The sequence below is a fragment of the Salvelinus alpinus genome, chromosome 6 (assembly GCF_045679555.1).
Source record: "Salvelinus alpinus chromosome 6, SLU_Salpinus.1, whole genome shotgun sequence".
NCBI lineage: Eukaryota > Metazoa > Chordata > Actinopteri > Salmoniformes > Salmonidae > Salvelinus > Salvelinus alpinus.
In genome coordinates, this window is record NC_092091.1 from 48,271,842 (window position 1) to 48,291,172 (window position 19,331).

General features: G+C 42.2%; 1 protein-coding gene across 1 annotated transcript in view; it reads right to left on the reverse strand.

Annotated features, from left to right (window-relative positions):
• LOC139579701 (rho guanine nucleotide exchange factor 18-like) overlaps positions 1 to 6,896 on the reverse strand; it is a 40,621-nt gene extending 33,725 nt beyond the window's left edge. The window contains exons 1-4 of the mRNA XM_071408535.1: positions 6,475 to 6,896; positions 5,538 to 5,650; positions 4,749 to 4,889; positions 4,194 to 4,444 (exon numbers count right to left, since the gene is read on the reverse strand). Coding sequence (XP_071264636.1) covers positions 4,194 to 4,444; positions 4,749 to 4,889; positions 5,538 to 5,650; positions 6,475 to 6,896 — 927 coding nt within the window. The remainder of the gene's footprint in view (positions 1 to 4,193; positions 4,445 to 4,748; positions 4,890 to 5,537; positions 5,651 to 6,474) is intronic.
• Positions 6,897 to 19,331: the final 12,435 nt, after the last annotated feature.

The following is a 19,331-nucleotide window of genomic DNA, read 5'->3' on the forward strand; positions in this document are numbered from 1 at the left end:
AATTTGGAGATAATGTCCATTGCCAGTTTAATGTCTTGGCCCAAGTAAGTCTCTTCTTCTTATTGGTGTCCTTTGGTAGTGGTTTCTTTGCAGCAATTTGACCATGAAGGCCTGATTCACACAGTCTCCTCTGAACAGTTGATGTTGAGATGTGTCTGTTACTTGAACTCTGAATAATTTATTTGGGCTGCAATTTCTGAGGATGGTAACTCCAATGAACTTATCCTCTGCAGCAGAGGTAACTCTGGGTCTTTCATTCCTGTGGCGATCCTTATGAGAGCCTGTTTCATCATAGCACTGAATGGTTTTTGCGACTGGATTGATTGGCCTTCGTGTCTTAAAGTAGTGATGGACTGTTGTTTCTCTTTGCTTATTTGAGATGTTCTTGCCATAATATGAACTTAGCCGTATTTGGCAAAAGACCATCTTCTGTATACCCCCACCTACCTTGTCACAACACAACTGATTGGCTCAAACGCATTAAGAAATAAAGTAATTCCACAAATTAACTTTTAAGAAGGCACACCTGTTAATTGAATTGCATTCCAGGTGACTACCTCATGAAACTGGTTGAGAGAATACCAAGAGTGTGCAAAGCTGTCATCAAGGCAAAGGGTGACTACTTGGAAGAATCTCAAATATAAACAAATCAAAATACATTTGAACACTTCTGTTACTACATGATTCCATATGTGTTTTTTCATAGTTTTGATGTTTTCACTATTATTCTACAATGCAGAAAATAGTAAACATAAAGAAAAACCCTTTAATGAGTAGGTGTTCTAAAACTTTTGACCGGTAGTGTACTTGGGGAAATAATTGCTTATGTGCATAAAACACATACACCATTTTGTATAGGGGGAAATACTATATGGGTACAGAATTCTAAATGACATAAAGACATAAACAAATATTTTGATGGCGAAGAAATGCCCCCTTTTGAGTTAACCCATAATATATTTTAAGAAAGGAAGAAGTTCCTAACTAAATATGATTTGTTTTGTGTTTGTATAGACAGAGTTTCACAATGGGAGCCAAGAGCAGCAGGGGAGAAACTTGTCTGCCTGACCCGCTGACCGGACCGGTGAAGGTAATGGTGGTAAGTGGGGCAGGGACATTCTGGAACAGGTACCGCTCTGGCACAAGCTAGCAGGCTTTCCCTTGAAAGGTACATTTAGTGAAGTTTTGCAAGCACAATGTAGAAAGAAGTTACAGGACTTAGAAGAAACCAAGAAAGGCAAGGCAAGTAGAATAGACTGGGTAGATTTTAGGAAATGGGAAAGAGAAGCAGAGAAAGGCAGATGAGAAAATTAAAGGAATAATGTGAATGATAAAAGGAGAAACAAGGACTTTCCACCTCCCTGTTATACCTCTGTATCCACTGCACCAGCACCCGCCCTGGTTGTCCAACAGCAGCCTGCTTAGCCGCCTCCCCCACCGCAGCTCTACCCCGAAACAAGACCTGATACAACTGAAGGACTGTCAGACCCCTACGAGGCAGCCCCAGAGCAGTAGGAACCTGTTCTGCACACCACCTACAATGACTCCCATTTCACTAGAGGACTACAGGCATAGATTGGAGAACTGTTTCCGCAAACACAGTGGCATCAGAACAGCAACCGATGACTACAACAGCCTCTTGAAGGCAGCCCTAATGAATGGACTTTTGCTAGCCCTTGGTGAACAGGATAAGACGACCTGCATTGGCTGGGAAACTACAACCCTACAGACGGTCATTGAACACTGTAAACACGCTGAGAGGCAGCAACTGTCTCAAGAAGATAAGACGATACAGAGAATGGAAAAGGAGGAGTGCACAGCTGGCGTTCTCAAAAATAGGGACAACAGGCTCAGGGACAACCTCCAAAAAGATTGACAGAGAGGAAAAGGAAGAGGTAGAAGAGGAGGGGGAGACGGTGCGGACTGGCTGGACGACAGCAACCATAATGCTATAATTGTGGAAAGAGTGGACATTTTGCAAAAGACTGCAAGAACGGATTGGGAGGGGGAGGTAACTGGAGAACAGGACCGCCACCGAAAACGACCCTTTTACAACCCACACAGAGACTGACGCGAGGATGAGACAGTTGACTAGAGGTCGACCGATTCTGATTTTTCAACGCTGACACCGATTTATTGGCGCACCAAAAAAGACGATACCGATTTTTGATAATAATGACAATTACAACAATACTGAATTAACTTTTATTTTAACTTAATATAATACATAAATAAAATCAATTTAGTCTCAAATAAATAATGAAACCTGTTCAATTTGGTTTAAATAATGCAAAAACACAGTGTTGGAGAAGAAAGTAAAAGTGCAATATGTGCCATGTAAAAGAAAGCTAACGTTTAAGTTCCTTGCTCAGAACATGAGAACATATGAAAGCTGGTGGTTCCTTTTAACATGAGTCTTCAATATTCCCAGTTAAGAAGTTTTAGGTTGTAGTTATTATAGGAATTATAGGACTATTTCTCTCTATACCATTTGTATTTCATATACCTTTTGACTATTGGATGTTCTCGTAGGCACTATAGTATTGCCAGCCTAATCTCGGAAGTTCATAGGCTTGAAGTCATAAACAGCGCTGAGCTTCAAGCATTGCAAAGAGCTGCTGGCAAACGCAGGAAAGTGCTGTTTGAATGAATGCTTATGAGCCTGCTGCTGCCTACCACCGCTCAGTCAGACTGCTCTATCAAATCATAGACTTAATTATAGTACAAAACACACAGAAATACGAGCATTAGGTCATTAATATGGTCAAATCCGGAAACTATCATTTCGAAAACAAAACATTTATTCTTCCAGTGACAGACGGAACCGTTCTGTATTTTATCTAATGGGTGGCATCCCTAAGTTTAAGTATTGCTGTTACATTGCACAACCTTCAATGTTATGTCATAATTATGTAAAATTCCGTCAAATTAATTACGGTCCTTGTTAGGAAGAATTGGTCTTCATACAGTTTACAACGAGCCAGGCGGCCCAAACTGCTGCATATACCCTGACTCTGCTTGCACAGAACGCAGAACGCATGTTAGCAGGCAATATTAACTAAATATGCAGGTTCCAAAAAATATACTTGTGTATTGATTTTAAGAAAGGCATTGATGTTCATGGTTAGGTACACATTGCTTTTTTTCCCGCGAATGCGCTTGTTAAATCATCACCCGTTTGGCGAAGTAGGCTGTGATTCGATGATAAATTAACAGGCACCGCATTGATTATATGCAACGCAAGCTAGATAACTACACTTGGTTGATGATATTACTAGTTTAACTAGTGATTATATTAAGATTGTTTTTATAAGTTTAATGCTAGCTAGCCACTTACCTTGGCTCCTTGCTGCACTCGCGTAACAGGTGGTCAGCCTGCCATGCAGTCTCCTCGTGGAGTGCAATGTAATCGGTGTCCAAAAATACCGATTGTTATGAAAACTTGAAATCGGCCCTAATTAAATCGGCCATGCCAATTAATCGGTCGACCTCTACAGTTGACACCCCTGGACAGCATTTAAAGATTATTTCAAGCCCCCGTAAGGAGCCAATGGTTCGTCTCTTCGTCAATGGTGAGTCAATTGAATTTCTAGTAGAAACTGGTGCTGCAATGTCTGTCTTAAATTCTAAAACTATGTCCAATCCTCCCATGTCAAATGAATCACTCTTGTTTCTGAGTAACTTGGTCATGCGGCCAAAGACAAAGGGCCATCTGAGAGTGACCAGTTCTTGGTCCATCCTGTTCTTTTCGTATCTTTCAAGGGCACAGCTGTGTGGAGATATTAAGAGAACAGAGGCTAGCTTGAGCAGCAGCACCTAGATATCAGCTAGAAAGGAGTAACAAAACTGCGCGTAATGTTCTCATCACGCTCTCAAACACCTGCTAAACTGCCACGTAGACAAACGTTATAAAAGCTGAGACCCAACTCTTGTTCGTTGGGCTTTTAACGCTGCAACATTGGGTGGATTGTTAATTGCTCCAGATGAGCAAATCTTGTAATAAAGTTGTTGTTTGAATAATCTAGTCTTTCTCTTCCTTTTGATTAGAATTTCCAGTCAAGGTAATTGGGATACAGCATCTACATTTATTTTTCTTTACCTGCAAATACGGGAAAAATACAAGTCATTGTGTATGTAAGAGAGACTGAATTAGAGAAAGTGTGTGTAACACTGTGTGTGTGGTGTCTCTCTACCTGTGCGGTGAGGATGTCAGCGAGTCTCTGTATGTTGTAGTTCTTGTCGCTGCCGGGCTGCGTGGCGTCTCGGCGCCGCTCTTTGAGGTGGGACAGGAAGTGTGTGTGTAGCTCCAGTAGGCTCTCCAGGCGCGGGAACAGACAGTCCAGACACCGCTCATCCATCTGCAGGTGCTCTTTCAGCTCCCTCACGTACACACGCAACATGATCTTCAGGGTCCGTACGTGATGCATCTCTGTCTGCATCAACTCTGTTGGGATAAATAGACAGAATGACTGACAGAACCTGAAAGAGGGGGTTCAACATCTAATTAGCCTTTTACAGTAATTTGCTTTCCTCCACCGGACTCCTTTATTGATTGTAGAGCCAGACAGAGATAGATGGAACAATTGACATTCAAAAAGAGTTGAGCTTCTCATAATTCACCTTCTAATCCTCAACTTAACCACAGATATAACTAGAAAATCACATTGAAAGCCTACATAAAACACGACAAATATAACAAGATGTATAAGACATCAAAAGACAACAAAGATAGTGTATGACAAACTGACCGTAGATGACGTCCTGTCTCTTGACCATCTCCTTGGTGTGTTTCTTCAGGTACTGTTGGTCCACAGCCAGGCTCCATGACTCCACATCCAAGTCCTGGGCATCTGACTCCAGATCAGCTTGAACCGCAGAGTAGTATGCGTCTGGGGGAGGGGAGGGGCAGGGAACAGGTTGAGGCTGGCTGCAGCAGTGTGACTGTATGCTTGTGTAGCACAACTCCAATGTATTTCTAATGCATTCAATAGGTGATGTTCGTTAAAGTCACATCACATGATTTAGCAATATGTGCAACTAAATGCTAAAATAATAATCCTACGCTATGACCACTAACACATACTGATCTCCCGTAGTCGGGGTGGATGACTGTTTCTGTCTTGCTACTGTAGCAGCACTAGCTACATCACTGCTAGACAACCTGGGATAATCATGCAGTCTCTTCCACACACTCCAGCTTAATGAAACTGGGTGAGGTCCCATCTCTCTCCCAACAGCCCATGCTCTCTATATGCCAGCCACATAACCCGTCTCATAACCTAGGATAACAAATAGGGTTGCACAACCTTCCTCCTGGAGAGCTACCCTCCTGAAGGCTTTCTCTCCAACCCTAATCTAGCACACATGATTCTACTAATTGGCTGCTCAATAGAACTTTGATTAGCTGAATCGTGTTAGTTACAACAGGGTTGGAGCAAAAGCCTGCACACTCAGTAGTGGTTGTCCACTGCGGCTGTACGGTACTCGCTCTCATGTATCTAAGCTCTAAAGAGCAGCTCCCTCTCTAACCCACTCACCCTCTACGATGATGGAGTCAGTGGTGGAAGGGGTCAGGGACACCGCATACTCGTTGAAGCGCTTGATCCCGAAGCGGAGGCTGTCCATCTCGTCCATGTCCCCTGGGAGGGATCTGAAAGAGGAGCGCCACAGGTCCAGAGTGGCATACATACTGAGAGACTACAAGACTACTATACACTAACACTACAGACACAGCTACAATACAGACGTCCTGAATGACATGCTGGACTGAGATGTTACAACTACAACAAGACACACTAACACCAACACCCCCCTGGCATAGGAGAAAGATACAGCTACACTACACTAAAATGACATACATACTGTACATGCTGAGATACTACACAGACACTACTCAACCACAGTAGACAAAGACACAGCTACACTACAGCTAGACTGTCATATATGCTGAGAGAGACTATACTACCACAGATGGCAAAGACACAGCTACACACCTCCCGCAACCTGCCTGCCTGCAAGATGCCCTGTCTACGACAGCACTATGATAGCACTGGCTGTTTTAAGCTCTGTCTCAACTCAAATCAAAGAACTGCAAAATTCACTTGACAGTTAGCTGCAGCATGTCACCTATTAATAACACATCACAGACATGTAGAAAAAGTTAAAGCCCAAACCAGCTTTTTAGCTGGAAGGAAATAATGTATAAATAGCCTAGATTTACATGCACCACAACCACCAGAAAGGTCAAATTAATTTGCTTAAAAACTAACATTAAATTCACAAATTAAATTATATAGAGCAGTGGTATAGAGTCTATACAGACGATATAGGGCAGTGGTATAGTCTATAACTACAGTCTATTATGACAATGGTATAGCCTACATAGTGGCGGTCAATACACTGCTATTGACCAGCGGCTAGCTTATGTAGCCTGCTGACTGATTGGTCAGGTGGCTAGCTGTTGTTAGTACTAACCCAGAGCTGCTGTTGTGGCTGTGGTTGAGGTTGAGGCTGGCTGCAGCAGTGTGACTGTTGCTGGAGGAAGAGCTGCTGGAGGCAGCAGGCTGAGCACTGGGTCTCCGTGGGCTGAGGGTCATGTCTGGGACTTGCGGCGAGCCGGAGGGGCCCTCAGGAGCCAGCGAGGACTTGTCCCGCTCCCTCAGGGCTGGGAAAAGACGAGAGAAGGATGAGAGATGGCAAAAACGCTGCTTGCCCCAGTAACGCTGCAGCCAGAAGCGAGGCAGAGAACCCTGCAGGAAGTGACAGGTGAGGTGGTCTCTGTGCATCAGCACTCGGACCCCCAGACGGCCAGACAGACCCCAGGAGGGCCCCCAGACATTGACCCTACTCCGGGCAGGTCTGGCCCGACCAACCCCCTTGTTAACCTCTAGCTCCATAGTGTCGGTCTGTCTCGCAGGAGTAGAGGTGATGCTGCTGCTCGCACTATAGTCACGGAGACCGAAACACACATGGCTTTATATGCCCACCCGACTCTTGATTAAGTACATTCTAGAGAGCACACATGCCCGTTTCCTTTTCTCTCTCTCGTTTTTTCTACATCTCTCTCGCTCTCTCTTCTCTTCCCATCCCCTCTCCCTCCTCCACCTCTGTTTCCAGCGGGGGCAGGGCTGGGGTGGGCTGTGTGATAATAGGCAGAGATCAACAAGTAGGAGGGGAGATGAGAACACAGGCGTCTGTCAGTCAGAGTCCTGCTGCTCTTCAGATGACTACCGCTACTGAGGATGAGCAACGTAGACTCAACCCTCACCTGCTAGACTGCTGCTACTGAGGATGAGCAGTGTAGCTTCAGCCATCACCCACCAGACTGCTGCTACTGAGGATGGGCAGTGTAGCTTCAGCACTTATCCACCAGGCTGCTACTAATGAGGTTGAGCAGTGTAGCTTCGGCACTTATCCACCAGGCTGCTACTAATGAGGATGAGCAGTATAGCTTCAGCCCTCATCCACCAGACTGCTGCGACTGAGGATGAGCAGTTTAACATCTGGGTGATTCTCATGAAACTGGCATTTGACAAAAAATAAACATTTTCCACCATAATTCCTCTTGGATCACTAAGATTAGGATCTGCATGTATCTATTTCATAATTATTATGTAGTATATTAATCAGATATTATGCATTTGACCAACATTTCTACAACTACCAATGCAAAAAATATAATTACCACAGTTTTTGAAGTCCAAAAAAGTTAGAAACAAATAATGTATACATTTTTTTTTAAACATTGCTCACCTAATGAAAAGGGCTGAGTTACACATAACACTGAAACAAATAAATACTGAACCAAAATATAAATGCAACATGAAACAATTTCAAAGATTTCACTGAGTTACAGTTAATAAAAAGACATCAGTTAATTGACATAAATTAATTAGGCCCTAATCTATGGATTTCACATGACTTGAAATGCAGAAATTAATCTGTTGGTCACATATACCTTTAGAAAAAAGTAGGAGCGTGGATCAGAAAACCACTCAGTATCTGGTGTGATCCCCATTTGCCTAGCGCGACTCATCTCCTTCACATAGAATTGAACAGCCTGTTGATTGTGGCCTGTGGAATGTTGATTGTGGCCCACTCTCCTTCAATGGCTGTGCAAAGTTCCTGGATATCCAGAGCATTCCAAACATGCTCAATGGTTGGCGTGGTTACACGTGGTCTGTGGTTGTGAGGCCAGTTGGAAATACTGCCAAATTCTCTAAAATGACGTAGAGAAATTAACATTAAATTCTGGCAACATCTCTGGTGGACATTCCTGCAGTCAGCATGCCAATTGCATGCTCCTTCAACTTGAGGCATCTGAGGCATTGTGTTGTGTGACAAAACTGCACATTTTAGAGTGGCCTTTTATTGCCCCCAGCACAAGGTGCACCTGTGTAATGATCATGCTGTTAGATGGATGGATTATCTTGGCAAAGGAGAAATACTCACGAACAAGGATGTAAAACTTGCTAAATAAGCTTTTTGTGCATCCTCATTCTGAAGGCATACAGTGCATTCGGAAAGAATTCAGACCACCTTCCTGATCAACGTTCTTCTCCCCAGATCGCTCTGTTTGGCCGGGCGGCCATCTCTAGGAGAGTTTTGATGGTTCCAAACTTCTTCCATTTAAGAATGATGGAGGTCACTGTGTTCTTGGGGACCTTCAATGCTGCATAAATGTTTTGGTACCATTCCCTAGCTCTGTGCCTCAACACAATCCTCTCGGAGCTCTACGGGACATTCTTTCGACCTCCTGGCTTGGTTTTTGCTCTGACATGCACTGTCAACTGTGGTATCTTATGTAGACAGGTGTGCCTTTCCAAATCATGTCCAATCAACTGAATTTACCACAAGTGGACCCTAGAAATATCTCAAGGATGATCAATGGAAACAGGATGTACCTGAGCTCAATTTCTAATCTAATAGCGAAGGGTCTGAATACTCATGTAAATAAGGTATCTGTTTTTTTTCTTCTTTTTTTTCTCTTCTAAAAAACTGTTTTCGCTTTGTCATTATGGAGTATTGTGTGTGTAGATTGATGAGGAAAACATTTATTTAATACATTTTAGCATAAGGATATAACGTAACAAATTGTGGAAAAAGGGAAGGGGTCTGAATACTTTCCGAATGCACTGAATATGTGAAGAAATTATATTAACTTGTGCTCATCTAAGGACTTCTCTCGGTGTTGCATCATGAGTAGGCTTGCACATTTTGGGGAATATTCAGAGGTGGAAACTTTTCGTGGGAATTAACGGAAATATATGGGAATATATGGGAATTAACGGAAATATATGCAAAGTAATAATACCATTCAAATGTAGATGTTTTTTGCATTGGATATATTTACCAAATCATATGGAGACAGAAACATAAACCTTTTACTTTATCATAAGTAGACATAATTGTAAATTATTAAATCCTTCCAATAGAAATAAAAATAAAAATGTAGTTACGAATTGAACTTTAAATAAATGAGTTGACTCTTCACATGGGATGATTTCTCTGAACAACAAAAGAAAGGAAATATTGAATGATCCCAATGATCCATCGCATCTCCCAAAAACGTTTTCAACATACATCTGTAAAATGATAGTCTAGAAACTAAAGCTTTGGTTTTCTTCCTCTCAGGCTTCCATGTCTTCACCCTGGACCTCCTCAATGTTCACCTCTTGAACATCAGACTCTGAGGCCTCATCTTCAGTGTCACTTTCCAATCTTGTTGAGGATGGCTCGTTGTCAGGCTCAAAAAGCCTCAGATTTGCCCGGATTGCCACCAATTTTTCAACCCTTGTGTTGGTCAGCCTGTTGCATGCTTTGATGTGTGTGTTCCCAAGTTGTGCTCTGAGGCAGCTGATGTTGGTGGGATTTGGAGGATGATGGAGGCAACAGGTGAAAGAGCATCAGATCCACAAAGTCTCTTCCACCAGGTGGCTGATGAGATATGTTGTCACAACTGCCATATTGAATCTCCATCCCAAAGCCCTTGCTTGGAAGTGTACTTCGCCAGACTGCTAAGAACCTTGCCCTCATCCAGGCTAAGGTGGCGAGACACGGTAGTGATGACACCATAGGCCTTGTTGATCTCTGCACCAGACAGGATGCTCTTGCCAGCATAATTGGGGTCCAACATGTACGCTGCGGCGTGTATGGGCTTCAGGTAAAAGTACTAACGCTTTTTGATGTATTCAGAACTGCAGTTTTCTCTGCTTGCACCAATAGTGAAGTGGGCAGGGCAGTACGGATTTCTTCTCTTACATCTGCAAGCAGAGTCTGAACATCAGACAGGATGGCATTGACTCCCTCAATCCGTGCAATGGCTACTGCTATAGGTTTCAGGAGTTTCAGGCTGCTTACCACTCTCTCCCAAAATACATCATCCAGGAGGATCCTCTTGATGGGGCTGTCCATATCGGCAGACTGTGATATGGACATTTATTGGAGAGACTCCTTCCCCTCCAGGAGACTGTCAAACATGATGACAACACCACCCCGATGGGTGTTGCTGGGCAGCTTCAATGTGGTGCTCTTATTCTTCTCACTTTGCTTGGTGAGGTAGATTGCTGCTATAACTTGATGACCATTCACATACCTAACCATTGCCTTGGCTCGCTTGTCGTGTATCCATTGTTTTCAGTGCCATGATGTCCTTGATGAGCAGATTCAATGCATGAGCAGCACAGCCAATGGATGTGATGTGAGGGTAGGACTCCTCCACTTTAGACAAAGCAGCCTTCAAGTTCGCAGCATTGTCTGTCACCAGTGCAAATACCTTCTGTGGTCCAAGGTCATTGACGACCGCCTTCAGCTCATCTGCAATGTAGAGACCGGTGTGTCTGTTGTACCTTGTGTCTGTGCTCTTGTAGAATACTGGTTGAGGGGTGGAGATGATGTAGTTAATTATTCCTTTCCCACAAACATTCGACCACCCATCAGAGATGATTGCAACACAGTCTGCTTTCTCTATGATTTGCTTGACCTTCATTTGAACTCTGTTGAACTCTGCATCCAGAAAATTAGTAGATAAAGCATGTCAGGTTGGAGGGGTGTATGCTGGGCGAAGAACATTCAGAAATCTCTTCCAATACACATTGCCTGTGAGCATCAGAGGTGAACCAGTTGCATACACAGCTCGAGTAAGACAATCAGCATTTCTCTGACTACGTTCCTCCTCCATTGAGTGAAAAAAGCTTCTGATTCCAGGAGGACCATGAGCTGTTGCTATCAATAAGGTGAATTATTCATCATTTTCACCTCAAATAGAAGTAGAGGGACTTTTGTCAGAGGTTGCTTGTTGTGAGCGCTGAGGGAACTTTATGCACTTGGCCAGATAATTCTGCATCTTTGTTGCATTCTTCACATATGATTTGGCACAGTATTTTTAAATGTACACAGCTTTTCCTTCTACATTAGCTGCAGTGAAATGTCTCCATACATCAGATAGTGCCCGTGACATTTTTCTGTAAAGATTAGAAAAAATGAGTAAAAAAACTAGCAAATACAATTCCATGTACAGATAAATAGTCAAACAGTTAGATTAAACAACTCCTTTGTAAAATAAATGTTTTAAAATGAAACATGTATGGAAACAAGTGATTAACACTCTTCAGTTAGCAGGCTCAAGCAAGCTAAAACCCACATGGTAGCACAAACTAACTATGAGAAATTGTTAACAAGTTCGAAATTATTTAAACACACTTTGCTGTAGGCTACTATTTACTAGTTAACAAAAAAACATGCATGTCATAGAAAATATATTCACCCCACCCAGTATTGTAATCAAAACTTACCAGAAAGCACGTAGTCCTTGGCTCAGACATTGTAGTAGTGTGGGCTCAATAGCATCTCATTAGTGTGCAAGATCTTGTGAATCAGCTGTACATGTGATGGAAGAGTGCACTGCACATGTGATGGAAGAATGCACTGTGCATGCAGAGGGTTGCAATTCCATTGAATTGGGGATAGTTTAACCAAAATATGCCACAATACCTAGAATTGCCTTATGCGTATCCCACAAAAAAAGGTTCACTGTTATAAGCTAACTTTTTTGATGAATTTAAGCTAAATTAACTTCCCATAGAACATTTCTGGAAAAATGACGGAAATTTACCGGAAAGTTTCCGACCCTTTGCAACCCTAATCATGAGTGAATAAAAGTATTTAAACATTTTTTTTTACAGCAACTTTAAAAAAAAAGTGTGGCGGTAATGAGAAACATGTCCACAGACACTGTGCTTTTAAGTAATAAATATTATAGTTTAATGTAAACTTCAACTAAAATTACATTTTTATGATTTATGGACAAACTACAGCAACATATTTTGTGTATTATTCAAATAAGTTAAGTTTTTCGAAAGTAAAATAATATAAATCTGGACGCATTTTGGTAATGAGAATTTGGCAATTTTTTAAAATGTATTTAAAATTAAACACTGCGCCATAAACTATGCATCTTAGTCATCAGAATGATCGTGATTGTTGCAGATGCATCATGGTTTTCTAACTCAATTTGCTACTGCCAATGTTAAAATTGGTTTGATGAGAATCACCCATCTACCAGACTGCTGCTACTGAGGATGAGCAGTGTAGCTTCAACCCTCATCCACCAGGGAACAAGTCTGAGTGACGAGATTTGTCTACATATTTTTCCATATCCACATAAAAACAAAACAGAAATCGGAAATGGGAATGTAAAGTATGGAGCTTTTTTTCTGTTGGGGAGTTAAAGGATAACTTTACTTTTGATAATTAGTCCACTGTTAATATGGTCTCAGAAAGTTGTGCATGTCAGCAGCAACATTTAAAGGGCCAATCTGCAGTTGCTACATCCATTTATGGTCTTATAAATGAATGATATGTACCCATTGATTCTTGGGGAATATAATTTATGCCTCATGAGTGTAGTTCAAATGTCTCAACCCATCAAGTACCCAAAATATAAGCTTGTTTTACGGCAATGTTTGTACACAAAGTAAATCTAAAAAAACACTGTATAGCCTCAAAACATGCTTAAAACTATAATTTTTATATCATGGATGGACAGTCCTTGCATCCATAGCTCTGTCTATGAGTTTGAGAATGGTTAAATTTCTCCAGTTCCTTCCCTCACCTTTTTACCAAAGCAGTGGTGTAGAGTTGGCTTTGTTAATGTCTCTACTGCTGATTGCCCCTTTAAGATAAAGCACTTTCAGTAAAAAGATAAAAAGTGTGATGCAAAACACATCATCACACTTGTGCTCCATCTTGAAAATGTAACTGCTGACATGCACACTTTTAAGGACCATATCAACCGAGGCCAAATACTAATAAAGAAAACAACAAAACAAAAAAAATATATGGTCTTTAATATCATTTGGTTTCTCAAATGACTGCCTCACCTGGTTTACCAACTACTTCTCTGATAGAGTTCAGTGTGTCAAATCGGAGGGCCTGTTGTCCGGACCTCTGGCAGTCTCTATGGGGGTGCCACAGGGTTCAATCCTCGTGCCGACTCTCTTCTCTATATACATCAATGATGTTGCTCTTGCTCCTGGTGGTTCTCTGATATACCTCTACGCAGACGACACCATTCTGTATACTTCTGGCCCCTCCTTGGACACTGTGTTAACTAACCTCCAGACGAGCTTCAATGCCATACAACTCTCCTTCCGTGGCCTCCAACTGCTCTTAAATGCAAGTAAAACTAAATGCATGCTATTCAACCGATCACTGCCCGCACCTGCTCGCCCGTCCAGCATCACTACTCTGGACGGCTCTGACTTAGAATACGTGGACAACTACAAATACCTAGGTGTCTGGTTAGACTGTAAACTCTCCTTCCAGACTCACATTAAGCATCTCCAATGCAAAATTAAATCTAGAATCGGCTTCCTATATCGCAACAAAGCATCCTTCACTCATGCTGCCAAACATACCCTCGTAAAACTAACCATCCTACCGATCCTCGACTTCGGTGATGTCATCTATAAAATTGCCTCCAACACTCTACTCTAACTGGATGCAGTCTATCACAGTGCCATCCGTTTTGTCACCAAAGCCCCATACACTACCCACCATTGCGACCTGTACGCTCTCGTTGGTTGGCTCTCGCTTCATACTCGTCGCCAAACCCACTGGCTACAGGTTATCTACAAGTCTCTGCTAGGTAAAGCCCCGCCTTATCTCAGCTCACTGGTCACCATAGCAGCACCCACTCGTAGCACGCGCTCCAGCAGGTATATCTCACTGGTCACCCCCAAAGCCAATTCCTCCTTTGGTCGTCTTTCCTTCCAGTTCTCTGCTGCCAATGACTGGAACGAACTGCAAAAATCTCTGAAGCTGGAGACTCTTATCTCCCTCACTAGCTTTAAGCACCAGCTGTCAGAGCTGCTCACAGATCACTGCACCTGCACATAGCCCATCTGTAAACAGCCCATCTATCTACCTACCTCATCCCCATAATGTATTTATTTATTTATCTTGCTCCTTTGCACCCCAGTATCTCTACTTGCACATTCATCTTCTGCACATCTACCATTCCAGTGTTTAATTGCTATATTGTAATTACTTCGCCACCATGGCTTATTTATTGCCTTAACTCCCTTATCTTACCTCATTTGCACTCACTGTATATAGACTTTTTGTTTTCTTTCGTTCTACTGTATTATTGACTGTATGTTTTGTTTATTCCATGTGTAACTCTGTGTTGTTGTATGTGTCGAATTGCTATGCTTTATCTTGGCCAGGTTGCAGTTGCAAATGAGAACTTGTTCTCAACTAGCCTACCTGGTTAAATAAAGGTTAAATAAATAAAAAATTTAATAAATAAATAATAAAGTGATCCTTTAAGGGACAAAAAAAGAAAACATTTCAACTCATCAACTAAACATGATGACTAAACGTGTAACTGTCATGCAATATTTCATGGGAGGTCCTTCCAAACAAAAAGGAGTAAACAACAACACTAGCGCTGTGGCAACTAGAAGGTTCCAGGTTTAATGGGAATGGTCTAATATACTGTAGATGCCTGGTTCCCTGGAGACGCGATCTTCACTTCCTTATCACCTCTAGAGACTGTCGGCTTGCTTGCTTGCTCATTGGTCACACACACACCTTCTCTATCTCACTCTCACAAACTGTGGGTTGTATTTTCCTCACTTTGCAGGTAGAAAAGAAAACTGACTCATTAGCTAGGTTTCCATCCAATTGGCGACAGATTTTCATTCAATATAAAAAAATCTGCACAAAAGCAATATGCGCATTTTCACACCTGAGATGTCTTTCCATCAAATTGATTTATTGCGGATAAAAGTTGTGCGTGATAAAAGTTGTGCACATAAACATAATTTTGCGATAAAATTCCCATGCACCGAATACAAAATACAAGTTAAATCGGTTTCTATCGCATTCAACTCTACTGATTGTTTTGTCACAAAAAATGTTAACTTTATACAGCGAATGTGCCCATTCTCAAATTGACACGTGGGCTCCAGCCAACAGCTCGCAGATACAGTGCGGATATAGACTACATGATGAGATTATTTTGGTCAAAAGAGCAAGTATTTTTTACTTGTCAAACGGCAGCCAAGCATCGATCATCATTTCACCATAAATAAGACCCTCGATATTTATTGGAAAGGAGTATCAAGCTCATTACTTTGTACTTTCGCCACCCTGTGAAGTTCATGATAACATATTTCATCTCTAGCCTAATAAACTGCATGCTTTCCCGAGTCGTAGTGCGAGGACCACACAACATAGTTTGGTTTGATAATTAATTTTAAAGACAAAAAGATCTGACCTTGTCTAGCGTATTTTGTTTTGTCAACATTTGATAAGTTTACAGACAAATTAGCTGTTTCCATCAGGCCTGTCGTGACATGTACTTTACTCGCACAAAAAGGTTGGATGGAAAGCTGGTTTGAGTCCCAATTACCTTGACCATCTTCCTCTTCCTCCTTCCGGGGTTTTAAAAAGGATAGTGCGGGCATTGAAGAAAACACCAGAGCCTTCCACTGCAAAGAGAGAAGATTTATAAAAGTGCTAATATGATCTAGACCTATTAATAAATGTTACCTTTATTTTACCAACAATAATTGACAGCGGTAACTTGCCTATGTAGTCTGAACGTTTAACCTAATGACTCCAGAACCAATACAATTTAATCAGAATTCCTTCTGGGGTTTAGTGATTTACTGTTTCCCCCCATTTCTTTAAAAGTTTCTGTTTTAAGTTTTTCTTCTGACAAGGATTCAAGAACTCCCACTTTTGTAATCTCGAATATGAAGGAAAACTTGAAGCTTTATTAACTTTTACTTCAGTGAAAAAAGCCCCTGCCTGGCTGCCTGTCATTAGCGGTCACCATAACAACCTTGGCACTCCACTAATCCACCTCCCACTGGAGCCTGGATGAGGAGCTGCAGGACACCTTTAATTTGACTCTCAGGGACCAGTAACATCCTTATCCACTCCTTCTTTACTCCATCTCTTTTCCTTCTTCCTTGTCCATCTCCTCTCTTCCCTCTTACTCTCTTTTCCTCCTTGTTGTTGTCACCCCTGATTCCTCCTTCATCACTTACTACCCTGTCCCTTCCCTCCTCCTCCTCTCCCTGGCATCCATAGACAAAAACAGGGATCGGCTCGACTGACCAATCACAGGGCAGCATGGTGAAGGTAAGCAAACAGAGACTAACAGTCTGCATCCGAACCAGTATAAGACATGTCCTGGAGACCACACATTTGCCATGTCGAGGAGGAGAGATAATGGGGAGATGGGGAAGAGGGTATGGGGGCTGAAGGCTTTGATGTCCCATTTAGATGACACTTGACAGGCTATATAAGGACTGAAGTAAAGATAGAGACAGTGGAGGGTATGGAATAAGACCATGAGATAGAGATCATGTTGATGGGTTTCTCTGTCTATTAAAGATGGAACATCTACATTATGTGTGTGATCATTCCAGTGTTTCACCTGTGAAGGTCAAAGTGTGTGTGTGTGTCAATTTTGCTCACCTAGGTTATGTGATGCTGTTGCAGAGGTCCAATGCAGACAATCTTTCTATGAGGAGAAAAACATGGGATTATCTAACAGTGGAAAAAACTGACCAGGATAAATTGGAGAGAGAGTGAGAACATTTTTACTGATTGCAAAGCACATGATATTGGCCAAATCAGTTCAATAATTGTCTCTAGTCTAGACACATTGGTTTATTGGTTAGAAGTGCTCTGTGACTCTGTAGGGTGAGCATACATGCGGGCAGAGATCATTAGAACACATACCGTGGGGAATAGCACAAGGACGCTGTCATTGGCGCCCGTTCAAAAAACCTTGTTTAAGAAAGTGGATATTTGTCTAATCGGTCATAATTTATGTGTTCTAACAAGCCCACAATGTGGTTACTAAAATCTGAATTTTATAGATTGGCCTGTTTTTGCTGCATAATATTTAGAAGTGGTCCTTTTTCGGGTTTAGATTTTCTTTTTGTTAACCCGCTAACTCCCATTCAGTTAAGATGGTAGCATAGCTAGCCTGAAATTGGTGTTGGAAGTTAGGTGTAAACCAGTTGATTGGTGAAGATGACATGAACATGTATTGGGGATGACATCCATATAAGCATTATACTCTGTTTTTTTATCCCAACATAGTGTAAAATACCCTGGCTACACTGCTCGCTCCACGTGCACTTCGCGTTGCAAAATAAATTAAAAAATCTATGTTATTAAATTATTGCACCCACAATGCTTGCACGCATCACTGAGCGTCTGCGATGCCAAGGGCTAAAATAGAACTCCTTTCTATTTCTGACGCAGATCGTGCTGCAAGTCCTGCCTCTCCCATCTCCTCATTGGTTTATAGAAGCAGGTACCCACGTGCCATCTCCTCATTGGTTATACCCACGTGGGTGATTGAAAGACGAACTGTGTTGCCGGTTGTCGTGTTAATACTATGAAAGGTTAGATGCCAATCACAATATAAATTCAAAGATGAAAAAGCCTGGAAGGAGAGATGACTAGAAACGATTGACTGTTTTATGTGTGGATTAATTGTCGGAGTAGAGGACCTTGTGCATTTCAGGTAAAATATCAACCTACTGTTTATATCCCAGGACAAATTAACTAGCAACAGCAAGCTAGCTAAATAGGACACGCGACGTGTCCGGTCTGGTCAGCATGTTACTTATGTCTACGTGACGCCTGCATCGGGTGTTAATGAAAGTCATAATGAGCATAGTTTATATTTATATTCATTAAATCTCAACCATAAATGTTAGAAACGTACAACTTTTTCAGTGCAAGCAGACATTCCGATATAGCCACCTTGAGCTATAGCGTAGCCTACGGCTTGTATATTTCCTTTTATCGAAAATGGCCAAGAAAAGATGATGCCCAATCTATAGATAATCTGTCTTTCCCTCAACACCTCATGGCATGGTATGTGTCACGACTTCCACCGAAGTCGGCTCCTCTCCTTGTTCGGGCGGCATTCGACGTCACCGGCCTTCTAGCCATCACCGCTCCATTTTTCATTGTTCCATTTGTTTTGTCTTGTTCCCCGCACACCTGGTTTAAATTTCCTAATCACATTGTATTAATATATTCCTCTGTTCCCCCCCATGTCCTTGTGTGGAATTGTTTTAGTTACATGTTCAATGTGCCGCGCCAGGCTGGTTATTTCCCCCCATGGGTATTCTTGTGTAACCCATGGGAGGTTGGATTATTACGTTGTTTTGTGACGCTATTTTGCGCATTTCTCTTTTGCTTTTTGGCTGGAGGTTTGACGCTGTTGCGTCCGTTTGTTGTGCTTCTGCCCAAATAAAGAGTGCGCCTGATCACAACTCTCTGCTCTCCTGCACCTGTATACAGATCTAAATGTTGTTAGCCAATCACAGACTGTGTTGTTACCAGTTCCACACCAGACAACCAATAAGAGTTGTGTCCACGGCTTTCAGAGGAGTTCATAGGTGCCATTCGGAATCCTTGGGATGTCCCTACCTCTATCAAGTATACATGTAAATTGGTTAAATGTTGTGTTAGTTTAGGGTTTAGGGTAAGGACGTCACAAGGAACCCGGATTGCAGTGACCGTTCATAGAGTGAGAGACTGGCACGATATTTGAGAGCTCGGCCGACACAGACATTCACAGACATTCATCCCCAGTTTTAGCGCAAATTTGCAAGCAGGCAAAGGAACCTATGTGTGCTGAGGCATGTGTGATCACTCAACATTGACAGGACCAACACAAAAGACATGCTTGGTACTCCCAGAGTGGCGCAGCGGTCTAAGGCACTGCATTTCAGTGGTAGAGGCATCACTACAGACCCTGGTTCGTTTCCAGGTGGTAGCACAACTGG